This window comes from Borostomias antarcticus, assembly GCF_949987555.1.
Source record: "Borostomias antarcticus genome assembly, chromosome: 4".
Taxonomy (NCBI): domain Eukaryota; kingdom Metazoa; phylum Chordata; class Actinopteri; order Stomiiformes; family Stomiidae; genus Borostomias; species Borostomias antarcticus.
In genome coordinates this window covers 18,105,284-18,117,783 of record NC_140237.1, presented here as the reverse complement: position 1 = coordinate 18,117,783, position 12,500 = coordinate 18,105,284, and the positions used below count along the sequence as shown (strand labels likewise).

General features: G+C 47.1%; 1 protein-coding gene across 1 annotated transcript in view; it reads right to left on the bottom strand.

The window, feature by feature from the left end:
- The window catches only part of znf536 (zinc finger protein 536), a gene marked incomplete at both ends in the record, with an annotated part of 109,177 nt that overhangs the window by 58,645 nt on the left and 38,032 nt on the right, over positions 1 to 12,500 (bottom strand). Inside the window, one exon of the mRNA XM_084437362.1 lies at positions 4,021 to 5,685. Within this exon, the coding sequence (XP_084293488.1) occupies positions 4,021 to 5,685 (1,665 nt within the window). The remainder of the gene's footprint in view (positions 1 to 4,020; positions 5,686 to 12,500) is intronic.

Sequence of the window (12,500 nt, the reverse complement as noted above, 5' to 3'; positions counted from 1 at the left end):
GGGGTGGGGTCATGAAGACTGGCTTCCATTTCCTATGAAGTAGGCAGATCTATTAACACTAGAACTGCAGTTTGCCATGCCGATGGGTGTTGAGCTACTCAATTTGAAATGATTCCATCAGTGTCTCTTCGACATTTCCCCCACGCCCTGACTTTGTTGTCACTGTCATGATTACAAAATCAGATTCAGAATCAGAATGTTGATTGAACACGGAGTTAGACGTCTTTCTTTTGTATTCACTATACTTATGCATTTAAATGTGTGACATGTTACAGTACCTGCCTCTTACAGGTAACAAAGTCATGCTCTCTCTTTTTATCCCAGAGGTACAGTTATTGGTGTGTGGGTATCTCCACTGCCGGCTCTGTACACTTAACTTCTATTCTTATGTCATATACTGTGTTTATGTCAGACTGTGTGTTTTCATGTTATACTGTGTTAATGTCCACCATGGGGGGATTGCACTTTGAATTTCGTTGTACTGCAAGGTATAATGACAATAAAGCATTCAATATACTGACCCACCCAAGACAGCTTTTTTCATGGCCCAAGTAGGTGGGCACAGCATCATATACGTATATATGTATATGTATAATATATATAATATACCAATAATGTGTGTGTTTTTGTCCAGCTTAGTCTTGGCCAGTACACCAGCGGTGGGTAGTAGGCCCAACAGGTCAGCGATGGGGAAGGGCTTTCTGGCTTCATCTACGGGCAAAGACTCCGCATAACAAGCCTCAAGTGCTTTAGCTGATGCTGTGGAGACTATTGATTATAAAATGTGGTTTATGGAACTTATATTTAAAATGTACATTAACATGCTTTATTGAACCTATTATAGTATAGAATATATATATATATATATATATATATATATATATATATATATATATAAATGACTAAAAACATGCAGAAGAACAGATGCTCTTCAGTCCGGTCCCTGACCAGGACCTGGACTGAGCACTTGGACTTGGTCCCCAGGCGCCATGAACGATGGCTGCCCACTGCTCCCGGCTGCCCCTGGAGGAGGACAGCTTGTACGGGAGAAATGCAGGGAACAATTTTCACCGGCGACGCTCGAAAAATATCATGTGTGTGTGTGTGTGTGTGTGTGTGTGTGTGTGTGTGTGTGCTATGTGCCGTGTCATCGCTCACTGTGTGCAATGTGTGTGTCACGTGTGGCCGAGTAAAGACCCTCCCCCTTGGGTCCTGTAATTTTGATTTTGATTTTGAGATCTGAACTTGATTACATGGGACCCATTGAGAGGTTGTGTGGCGCTTCCTGAAAGGTTGTCAGGTCTTTAGACGGGTTGTTTACGGTACCGCCAGGGAGGTCTGGGCGCACACGCAGCCAGAACACAGAGAGCTCTGTGGGGGAGGAGAGAGAGAGAGAGAGGGAGGGAGAGATGGGTAGAGTGAGAGAGGAGGAGGAGGGAAACTTCCATCCAGATGTGTTTTAGAACGGATGGATGAGACAAAGAGAATGGACAGAGATCAGACAGGGTTGGAGTTAGAATAGGGTTATAGTACTGTATGGTCGGTATAAGGTAAGGTCAGTTTGGGTTATGGTTGGTTTAGGTTTGAGTTACAGTATAGTTAGGTTAGATTGTGGTTGTCATATTATTGTATATGTTTGTGTTAGGAGATGGGTAAGGGTTTGAAAAGGTTGGGTTTTTGATTAGGGTTTGGTTAGGGCTAGTCATACAGTATGTTATCTATAGCATGAGAGTTAGATTACAAGCAGAGATCAGACAGGAAATGTACAGTACATATAACTATAACACAATTCACATGATCCGTGCTGTGGACTTATCTACGGGGCCATCCAGAAGCTTTCAGGGAACTCTGAGAACGGGGAGGGGTATCTGCTTTTCCTCGCTGAATGCATAATCACTATCTAGGCCTTATTACAATGAAACACTGACTAAGCTAGGACAAAAACACAACACATAAAGAAAGGCTTTTGTTCCACAGACAAAGCCTTATCGAGAAAGGTCAGCTATTCTGCGCTCACAGGGCCGCGTCACAAGGCAGGCTTTCAGATGGCCTGTGATTATAAAAGAGGGCATTCCTACACAAAAGCATTTACAAAGTAAAATATGCCACATATTTATACTGCTGAGAAGAACCGTTCATGACTGAAGACTACGCAAAGTGCAGGTTTCCTAAACACAGGCAGTGTATCCATGATGGAAAGGTCAAAGACACACACACACACACACACACACACACACGCACACACACACGCACACACAGGCACACACACCAACACACACACTGTCATTATGTGTCATTATATTACACTACATGAATCTACTTAACAGTAAAATAGTTCTAGAGCACTCACTATAGAATACAGCACACACTATAGAACTAACCATAAACTATACAATCCACACTATAGAACTAACTATAAACTATACAATCCACACCATAGAACTAACTATAAACTATACAATCCACACTATAGAACTAACTATAAACTATACAATCCACACTATAGAACTAACTATAAACTATACAATCCGCACTATAGAACTAACTATAAACTATACAATCCACACTATAGAACCAACTATAAACTATACAAGCCACACTATAGAACTAACTTGTGTGTATACAGGCTTCAGTTACATAAGTTACACTCAGTAGATTTAAACACGTTGGGACATTTCTAGATTGATACCGAATCAGTTAAAGCATGGACACTTTGTTTTATTTTTAAGAAATTTTTAAAAGTTTCTATTTGAACTATTCCGTGTGTGCAGTCTATCAAAACTGATATGAGCCCCCAAACACCCTATGAAGTCAGTTTGCTGAACACACCTTTGATACAGTGTAATATCATAATAATAATATTGAATAAATGCAATGTGGAACATTGATGTCGCAGTATCAACAGATGTTCAGGCAATCCAGCCTGCATTGAAGTTATTACTTTCTACCTGAACTACAGTACCTGCATTGACTAGCATTGATTCAATGCCCTAATGGGTGTTTGATTGAACACCAGCCTTATCTGGGTTGGAGGCACCACTTCAATTGGAGAACAAACATTTCTGATCTGATCTGTCTGGAAGAGCTGTGATCACGGACAGACAGAAACATCACAGGTCTGTCTGGACCAGCTGTGATCACGGACAGACAGAAACATCTCAGATCTGTCTGGACCAGCTGTGATCACGGACAGAAACATCACAGGTCTGTCTGGAACAGCTGTGATCACGGACAGAAACATCACAGGTCTGTCTGGAACAGCTGTGATCACGGACAGAGAGAAACAGGAACTAGTTGTTCTTTCCCATCTTCTCCTCCTCTATGTCCTCTCCTGCCCTGAGCACTGCAACCTTGTGCAACCAAGGAACTCAACTAGAAGACTCTCATTCCTTCCTTGAAATCTTTATCACTGAAACTGCGAAACCACACTCCCCCAGCAGTCTCCGGGAGCGCCTGTAACCTTAACAGAATCATGAAACCTGACAGTTCATTTTTCACAGGGTCATACATCTCTGGCTTTATAAAGTAATGGGCTTCTGGGAGGTGGCTTTATGAGCTGGGATAGTTAGGGGCCGCGCCAGGGAGACGACACCGGGGGCCGAGGTCCTGCTCTCTGCCCAGCAGCTGCTCAGGACGGTGGGGCAGACACCACCGACTCAGTAATATAAACGTGTAATAAAGATGAATATGTTGCTGCTCGCCCAGTTCAATAGCTTCTAAACTTGCTTGAAATAAGGTTGAAATCATTTAATGGCTTTTTTTTCGGGGGTGGGGGGGGGGGGGGGGGGGTGGAGGCCTCTTTGTGAATGTCAGGTTGTGTGTGCAGGGGTGAAATCGTATGTTGTTGTCTGCATATCTCTTTGTCCGTGGATGTGTGTGGTTTTGCAAACAGGGGTTTGCAAACTGTACAGTACGCACACACTCTCACACACATACACACACACACACGCACACACACACACACACACACACGCACACACACACGCACACACACGCACACACACACACACACACACTTACCGGGTCCGTCAGGCCTCTTCATGCCGCCCCCGACTCCTCCCGCCATGTTGGAGGCACTCGCGAGGCCGTTGAAGGCGGCGAGGTTCTCGGAGCTGTAGGCCCTGAGCACCGACAGCATGTTCATCTGCTGCTCCAGATGGGCCTGCTCCGGCTTCAGCAGCCCTGGGGGACCCCCGACGGACGAGAGCAGGCCCAGGCCGCGCTGCCATGGCTTCTCCATGGACGGAGGCTGGTTCTGGGGCTGGGGAGGGATCTGGGGGCCCATGGAGGAGGGCCCGGCCCCGGGTCCCGATCCCTGGGCGTCCCTGGGAGGGGAGGACTCCGCCTGGCTCCGCTTCTGTTTGGGCGGCGGATCGCCGGACGCATCTTCACCTCCTCTCTCCATCTCGTTCCCTCCGTCCCCTCCCCCGTCCTCTTCGTCCATCTCCTGGTCCTCCTCTTCCTCGGAGCTCTGTCTCTTGGGGCTGGCCGGGGGGGTGCCGGCGTCGCGCTCCTTCCTTTCTCCTTCGTCTTCGTCGGAGAGACCCTGGTCCTCGGTCTCTCCGCAGGAGGCCCTGTCGGAGGCCTCGTCCCCGGCCGCGCCCCCCCCTCCTCCTCCGGGGGCCAGGCCGGGCGCGTCCATCCCCGTGTCGCCCGCCGCCGGACCCCCGAACCCCTGCACGCCCTGGGCCCTGTCGTACAGGCTGGCGTACTGCCTGTAGAAGTCGCTATGGAAGGGGTGGGGCTCCATGTGCTTGCTCCAGCTCTTCTCGCCGCCCCGGTCTCCCTCCCTGTCGCCGAGCTGCCCCGGGGTCTTGGGGGCGGAGGCGGCGGAGGGGCGGTGAGCGAGGGCCTCGGCGTGCGGCCTGGCCTTGCCCAGGTGGTTGGCCTGCAGGTGGAGCGCCATCAGCTCCACGGAGGCGGTGGAGAAGGAGCAGAAGAGGCAGCCGTGCCAGGCCACGTTGTCGTGGATGGTGACGGAAGAGCCCGGAAGGGAGGCCTGGTCTGGCCGGACCGACACCGACAGATCCAGGGGCTCGTACTGGGACCCGGGCTTGGCTCGCTCTGAGGGTTTGGCCTCGGCCCTCTCCTCCCCTGGATCGGAGCGCTTGGGCCGGGGTTCCCCATTGTCGTAGTAGTGCTGGGGGTGGAGCTGCTGATGCGGCTGTTGGCTCTCCTTGTCCTTCTTTAGGGAGCTCAGAACGAAGCTGTCCATGAAGGCCTGCAGGGAGCCCTGGAAGTGGACTCCGTTTCCCATCATGCTCTGGTATGCTCGGCCCAGGTCAGAGAAGCTAGCGGGACCGTCCCCAGAGGTAGAGGAGGAGGAGGGGCCATCGGAACCCTTCATGCTCTCGGAGGAGGACGCATCGTGGCGCTCCCTCTCGCGGTCGCGTGCTGACATCATACTGGGCGGGGCCCACTGGTGTGGCAGAAGTGGGCCTCCTCGGAAGTCCAGGTTGGAGGACATGCCCTTGAAGACGCCACGGAGGACATCTGGCCGGGCGAAGACGCCGCCGCCGCTCTTCCCATGGTCCTCCTTGTGGTCCGCGGGAGGGGCGTGTCCAGAGGAGGCCCCGCCCCCGGCGCCATTCTGGCGTTCGCGGTGATGGCGCTCCAGGTGGTACTTCAGAGAGGCGGACTGGGTCCCGGCGTAGTCACAGTGAGGGCATCGGTAGGGCTTCTCTCCTGGAGGGAGGAGGAGAGAGAGAGAGAGAGAGAGAGAGAGAGAGAGAGAGAGAGAGAGAGAGAGAAAACAGCAGCTGTGAACATTCAGAACAGAGTAGAGCTCAGTGATGTTAACCAACATTCAACACCATTCAGCATTCTGTCAACAGCCTATGTCCCCCTGCTCCGGTCCATTTGGGGATGGGCATGTGAGAACAAGTCGATCCAGCCCAGTCCAGCATCTTCCAACGAGCCCCCACTCACACCCACACCATAAGGGACCAACATAACATACGGTGCTTGCAGTCCACTTCCACCGATAAATATTTTCTACTAACAACAAAACTGTCTTGACGTTGTCTCTGTCTGCTTGGGGGGGGGGGGGGGGGGGGGGGGTTGATTCTTTTGAGTTGTCTTGTTGCGGTTCTTGGCCTTGTTGGCTGTCAGGCATCCCTGCCTTGGCAACAGAGCAGTGACTTCTCCGACCATCTCTATTTGCAGTTTATCACTGGGAGCATAAATCAGCAGAACCGGCCTCACAGGCTACAGAACCGGCCTCACAGGCTGCAGAACCGGCCTCACAGGCTGCAGAACCGGACTCATAGGCTAGAGAACCGGACTCACAGGCTGCAGAACCGGACTCATAGGCTACAGAACCGGACTCACAGGCTGCATAACCTGACTCATAGGCTACAGAACCGGACTCACAGGCTGCAGAACCGACTTCACAGGCTGCAGAACCAGACTCATAGGCTACAGAACCGGACTCATAGGCTGCAGAACCGAACTCACAGGCTGCCTCTAGAAATATAGTAGGGTCACCTGGACCAAGATACAGTCTCTAGATATACAACTCAACCTGGAATGGGAGCCTGCTACAGTATAGAGCACACAGTCTATAGATATACAACTCAACCTGGAATGGGAGCCTGCTACAGTATAGAGCACACAGTCTATAGACCCTGCTATAGACCCTGCTACAGTATAGAGCACACAGTCTTTAGACCCTGCTATAGACCCTGCTACAGTATAGAGCACACAGTCTCTAGATATGCAACTCAACCTGGAATGGGAGCCTGCTACAGTATAGAGCACACAGTCTATAGACCCTGCTATAGACCCTGCTACAGTATAGAGCACACAGTCTATAGACCCTGCTATAGACCCTGCTACAGTATAGAGCACACAGTCTTTAGACCCTGCTATAGACCCTGCTACAGTATAGAGCATACAGTCTCTAGATATACAACTCAACCTGGAGCAGGGTCGAGCTGGCTCAGAATTAGCTAAAGGCACCATATGTGAAACACATGTATGTATGTTAAGTATGAGGCAGTTTTAGTGCACCCGTATGATCGACAACATCATGAATTACTGTGGAGTACAGAGATCAAAGGAAATGATATCATGGAATGAATAGAGAAAATAAAAAAATATATCTTCAGTACATACATTCATTCACATCCATATTCATGACTATTCTTCATTATGGTAGAAAACAGGCTTCTTTCTGCCAGAAGAGGATATCTATTGCGTTTGGGAAGATAAGTTACTTATGTTGAGATACAATGTATCCTGCTAGCAATTATAATAGGCTTGGAATTCCAGCCAGATTTGGAGTCATTAAACGATAAACAAAAACCCTAAGCTTGCATTTTTTTTTACACATATAAAAAGTTCCTGGAGTAAGATTCTTTTGGGAGAGTCAGACAGATTGAGTGTGTGAGGAGTGAAAGAGATTTGGAGAAAAACAAATCTAGAATAGAGGCATGTTTGTCAAGTATTGTGTGTGTATATATAGCTATAAATGTTTAGATTATCCACATGGAAACCATTTTTTACGGGAAAAATGTTGCATTGTTACGCAAGACTGAATTGAATGATTTAAGTCTCGCTCTGTAGTAAATCATGGATATAATTAGCAAATGGCATACTGCTGAAGTAATTTATCATTATTTGGAGGGCAGCATTCCAGAAAAACACTCTGGGTCTGCAGACCTACAGCGCAGCACCTAAATAAAGGGCCACAAACACAAACTCAATACCATATTGATATCATAGACAAAAGAAAAGAAGAGTTGGAGGAAGAGAAAAGAGAAAGAGGGGAGAGGATCTCTTCTTTCTCTCTCTCTCTCTCTCTCTCTCTGTATTTAGTTTTTTTTGTTTTTGTTTTTGTTTATTTATTTACACCAGAGCTAGTTTGCAGCATACAGTATATTGTAAATAAACGATGTGAGATGAGCTTTTAACCCAATAAGTAGCTCTCCTCTGAGCAGGCAGACAGCAGCCTGGGCTGATTCAATAAGGAAACGTCCCTGATGCAAATGATCATTCTCAATTCCTCTAACTGGACAAAATGATATTCTAGGCCTCAAATTAGAGTGAAATTAGACTGATCTGCTTTTTACTCTTCCCCCCTCCATATCTATTCATTCATGTTTGGTTTGAGAGCTTGTTAATGATCGCGCACAAAAATCAAGATTGTTTTTGCAATTCTAAATATCAAAAGCATTGCATTATTATTTTCTGACTACATGCTGGTGTTAAATTCAACTGAATAAATCTTAAAAAGGGAAATATTGCATGTTAATGAGTGTGGATAAGAAATGTGTGTCTATTTGTTTTGTGTGCGTGCGTGTGTGTGCGTGTGTGTGTGTGTGTGTGGGTGTCTTTGTGGGCCATTTGGACTAGCTGGGACATCTGCTCCATCATGCGTCAGGGGCATGTGTGACATCTGGGGAATATACTGTATCCTGCCTTGCAACATTACACACAATTTACTGCTAAAGGTCATTATGTACCCGTTAATCCACTTTTAATTGATTTCAGCACAAACAGCACAACCTCTGTGCAACATAACAGATCACCAAGACACAAACGAAGGAAATCAGTATTTGTCATTATCTAGAGGAAAAAATAGAAAGATATGTTTTGTTACTCTTTGCTTTGTATCTTTCTAAGAAAATCCAAACTATAATATTGACATATTATGTCATGGAAAAAAATAACTAAAATGGCCACCTACCTAAGTACAGTATAAAGATTTGTATGAAACATCATATTTCATATCAAGTTAAAAATTAAATCCTCCTTCCCAGGCCCAGAGTGTGTGTGTGTGTGTGTGTGTGTGTGTGTGTGTGCGTACGTGCTCTTTGCTCTACTTTAAGCAGATCTGCTCAAACTGATTTCATCTGGATTTGTCTGATTTGTCAAGGAACCATAGAAACGGTGTGGGTAAACACAAGCCTGTACAGAGGAGCAATTACAACGCTTAATAGATATGACATACTTTAAGATGCATTTCCATATGGAGAGACCGAATGGTGAGAGACCTTAGGGTGGGGGAGAGAGCACCAGAGTAAGAGCTCTAAATCAAACTATCTGGGTTAAACAGAAAAAATAAAAAATAAACTCAAGAGCAGGAAGTTTAGCCTTAAATTGCAGTTAATCTCATGATTATATGTGTACCAAAACAATTTTCACTGACACAAGTGCATGACAAGTGGATAATCAAGGCTGTTGGGTAGCAACACACGACTGAATGACTGTAGTGTGTGTTGTTGCTAGGAAATGAGTCAGGGGTAACATGAGAAATGTGTAAGCCCTGTAGATGGAGAGAGAAAGAGAGAGAGAGAGAGAGGGAGAGAGAGAGGGAGAGAGAGAGGGAGAGAGAGAGAGAGAGGGAGAGAGGTAGAGAGAAAGAGAGAGAGAGGGAGGGAGAGAGAGAGAGAAAGAGAGAGAGGGAGGGAGAGGTAGAGAGAGGGAGAGACAGAAAGAGAGAGAGAGAGGGAGGGAGAGGGAGAGAGAGAGGTAGAGAGAGAGAGGGAAAGAGAGAGGGAGAGAGAGGGAGAGAGAGGGAGAGAGAGAAAGGGAGAGAGGGATAGAGAGAGAGAGAGAGAGAGAGAGAGAGAGAGACTGTAGAGGGATGGAGAGAGAGATCAAGGGTCCCTCCTGATTCATCATGATTACAAGGTTAGGTTGAGGTTAAGTGACTTGGGCACGGCCCACTCTCTCGCTGTCCCTGGTGAAAGGTGAGCCTAAACTCTTATTGGTTCTTCCCCCTAAAGTTATGCGTAGTCATTGTCAAGAGCAAGGACCTTTTTATTTTTTACTCACAGCTGCTTACTGCTAAATACTGCCTTGTCCAGAAGGGGACAATCTGTGTCTCTAATTGCTGTCACTGAAGCCTAGATTCATTATGTGACTTTCCCATTAAAATGTGAGCATTAATTTGTATAATGAAATATCACCCTCTGTAGTGTTCATTAACTGTGGCCTCACACTGTATGGTGCACAGTGCTAGCTACCTAGAAACTCTGCTTAATTTCGCTAATGGATATTTTCCCACTCACTGTTCAAGAGGAAATTAATACTGTAACATTAGCTCTTTAACTTTTAGAGAAATTTAAATTCACTTCATTCCTTTCAACAAAATGTTAGCGAGTCATTAATCTAGCGTTGTGTTGCGCGTTGCCGGCGTGCTGCTCGGTGAGCGGGCGCCGTCATGGCGATCAGACAGCGTTAGGAGGGAGGGGACGGGCGCGGGGAGTCTCGGCGCGTCGTCCCCGACGACGGGAGCACCGTCCTGTTTAAAAGTCATGGTTTGTAATCGCAGTTCAAACCTGCGGTCAGCTGAGCTCATTGGGATGATTTAGAAGGGCACATCTTGTGGAGCTATCAGGGTTGGTTGAGGAGGGTTGGGGCTCTGGCTGGTAGTGTTAGGGAAGGACTAGGGTTGGTGAGAGGGATGGGGGGTCTGTCTGGCTGGGTAGAGCTCGTCTAGGAAGACATTCTCAGCCCAGGTTTAACGTACGGTCTGGGATGAGGTTTGTGTTTCCTCTGTAGTGAAATATGGCCCTTCAGGGGACCCTTACTGAACCACTCAAAGCAGACATAACTCAACCCTCCCACTGTTAGGTAACAGATTTCAACACGCGGACACGGCATCACGCACATATACTGTAAACACACACGCGCGCACACACACACACACACATGCACATGCAGAGCCAGTCGAGCTTTCAGCGAGGTGAAAGGTTCACTAATCAAGGCCGAAGTTGCTCTCTGTGATCTGCGTGTTCTATTTAACACAGGGATAGCAGTTAGCGCAGGGATGCTAATTATGTACGTAGAGCAGCGCTCTCCTGCTCTACTGCTCTCCTGCTCTACCGCTCACTCATTCCTCTCCAGACCAGAGGTATGTGCCTCTTATTAAGGAAGAGGGGGGGAGGGGGGGGGTATATTTTGGGTGGTCTCTCCTTCCCCCTCTTTTAAGTGCATGCCAAAGAGAAAAGAGCACGGTGGAAAAGCTAGCATTGATTTCCTCAGCTGCTAGAGATTTGAGTTCTGAGCCCCCCGGCCCCCCGGCCCTGTCTTCCCGCACTTCAGGATTACGCAGTTTTTTTTTGTGTGTTTTGTGTTTTTGTGCGGGGGGGGGGGTGGGGGTGGTTCTCTGAAACCCAGAGGTCAGAGACTAAGGACACCGGGCTGGATGTTAGAGAGCGTTTACAGTGCATGTACGGCTAACGGAACGTAGGCCGGGGGATTTAGGTCTTACAAAGCCATGAGATTTCCATGACTATGAGCTTTATCTGGGCCTAATCTGAGAAGGGAGGTCTGTAAACGCAGAGCCAACGCCACGAGAAACGCTTCAGAGAGAGCTCTAGAGCACCTCAGGGCAAACACAGGCCTCTCTAGGGGTCGTGACCCCTCGTGTGTCTCATATGGACTGGCTCCTAACATTATGTCATGCTAGTGCCACCTACACACAGACCAGGAGCCCACTGGTTAAAACAGCTGATAATTTTGTTATTCAATATTTACTCTCTAATATCAGGACACACTCTAATACCAGCACACATTATTCTAATATCAGGACATGTGACTCTATATCAAGACAAATTACTCTAATATCAGGACACATTACTCTAATATCAAGATATATTACTCTAATATTATGACAAGTTACTCTAATATTATGATTACTCTAATATGAGGATATATTACTCTAATATCATGTTACTCTAATATGTGGAAACATTACTCTAATATCAGTATACATTATTCTAATATCAGGACATACTCTAATATCAGGACACATTGCTCTAATATCAGGTCATACTTTAATATCAGAAAACATTACTCTAATATCACAACACAATATTCTAAAATCAGGACACATTAATAGCAGGACAGTCTCCAATATCAGGACCCGGTCCTCTATTATCAGGATACATGACTCTAGTATCAGTTGAGACCGATAGGCAGGCCAGGGCTGGACTGTGTGTGGAGAGCTGTTTCCAGAGCAGATGTCCTTGGAGAAAGGTGACCTTAGACAGGTCATATCAGTGACATTAACCTGGATAGTTACTGGGGCATTTCTAGCTTGCAGTGGGGCATCACAGCCTGACAAACACACACACACACACACACACACACACACACACACACACACACACACACACACGTGCGCACATGCACACACACACATACACTTAGAGACACACACACACACCCTCTCCGGCCAGTGGACAATGCCCACATCATCAGTCTGGCTGGACCTGGTTTTCCCAGCAGCTAAATGAGGAGGTCATCATATCAAGTTGACTAATACACAAGTTATGAGATATGGTCAGCGACAGTCGCCAGGGGCAACCACAACATTAATTACAGAACATTTTCAGAATTCTTCAATTTGGGCTGCAAATGACTCTAATCCTTCTCTGAACACTGAGAGCTGGAGACGAATATGTCTGAGAGGATTGTAGACCAGCCAGTAAGGTTACTGTAGACCTCAGAGGGTTGTAGACCAGCCAGTAAGGTTACAGGCCTGTAGA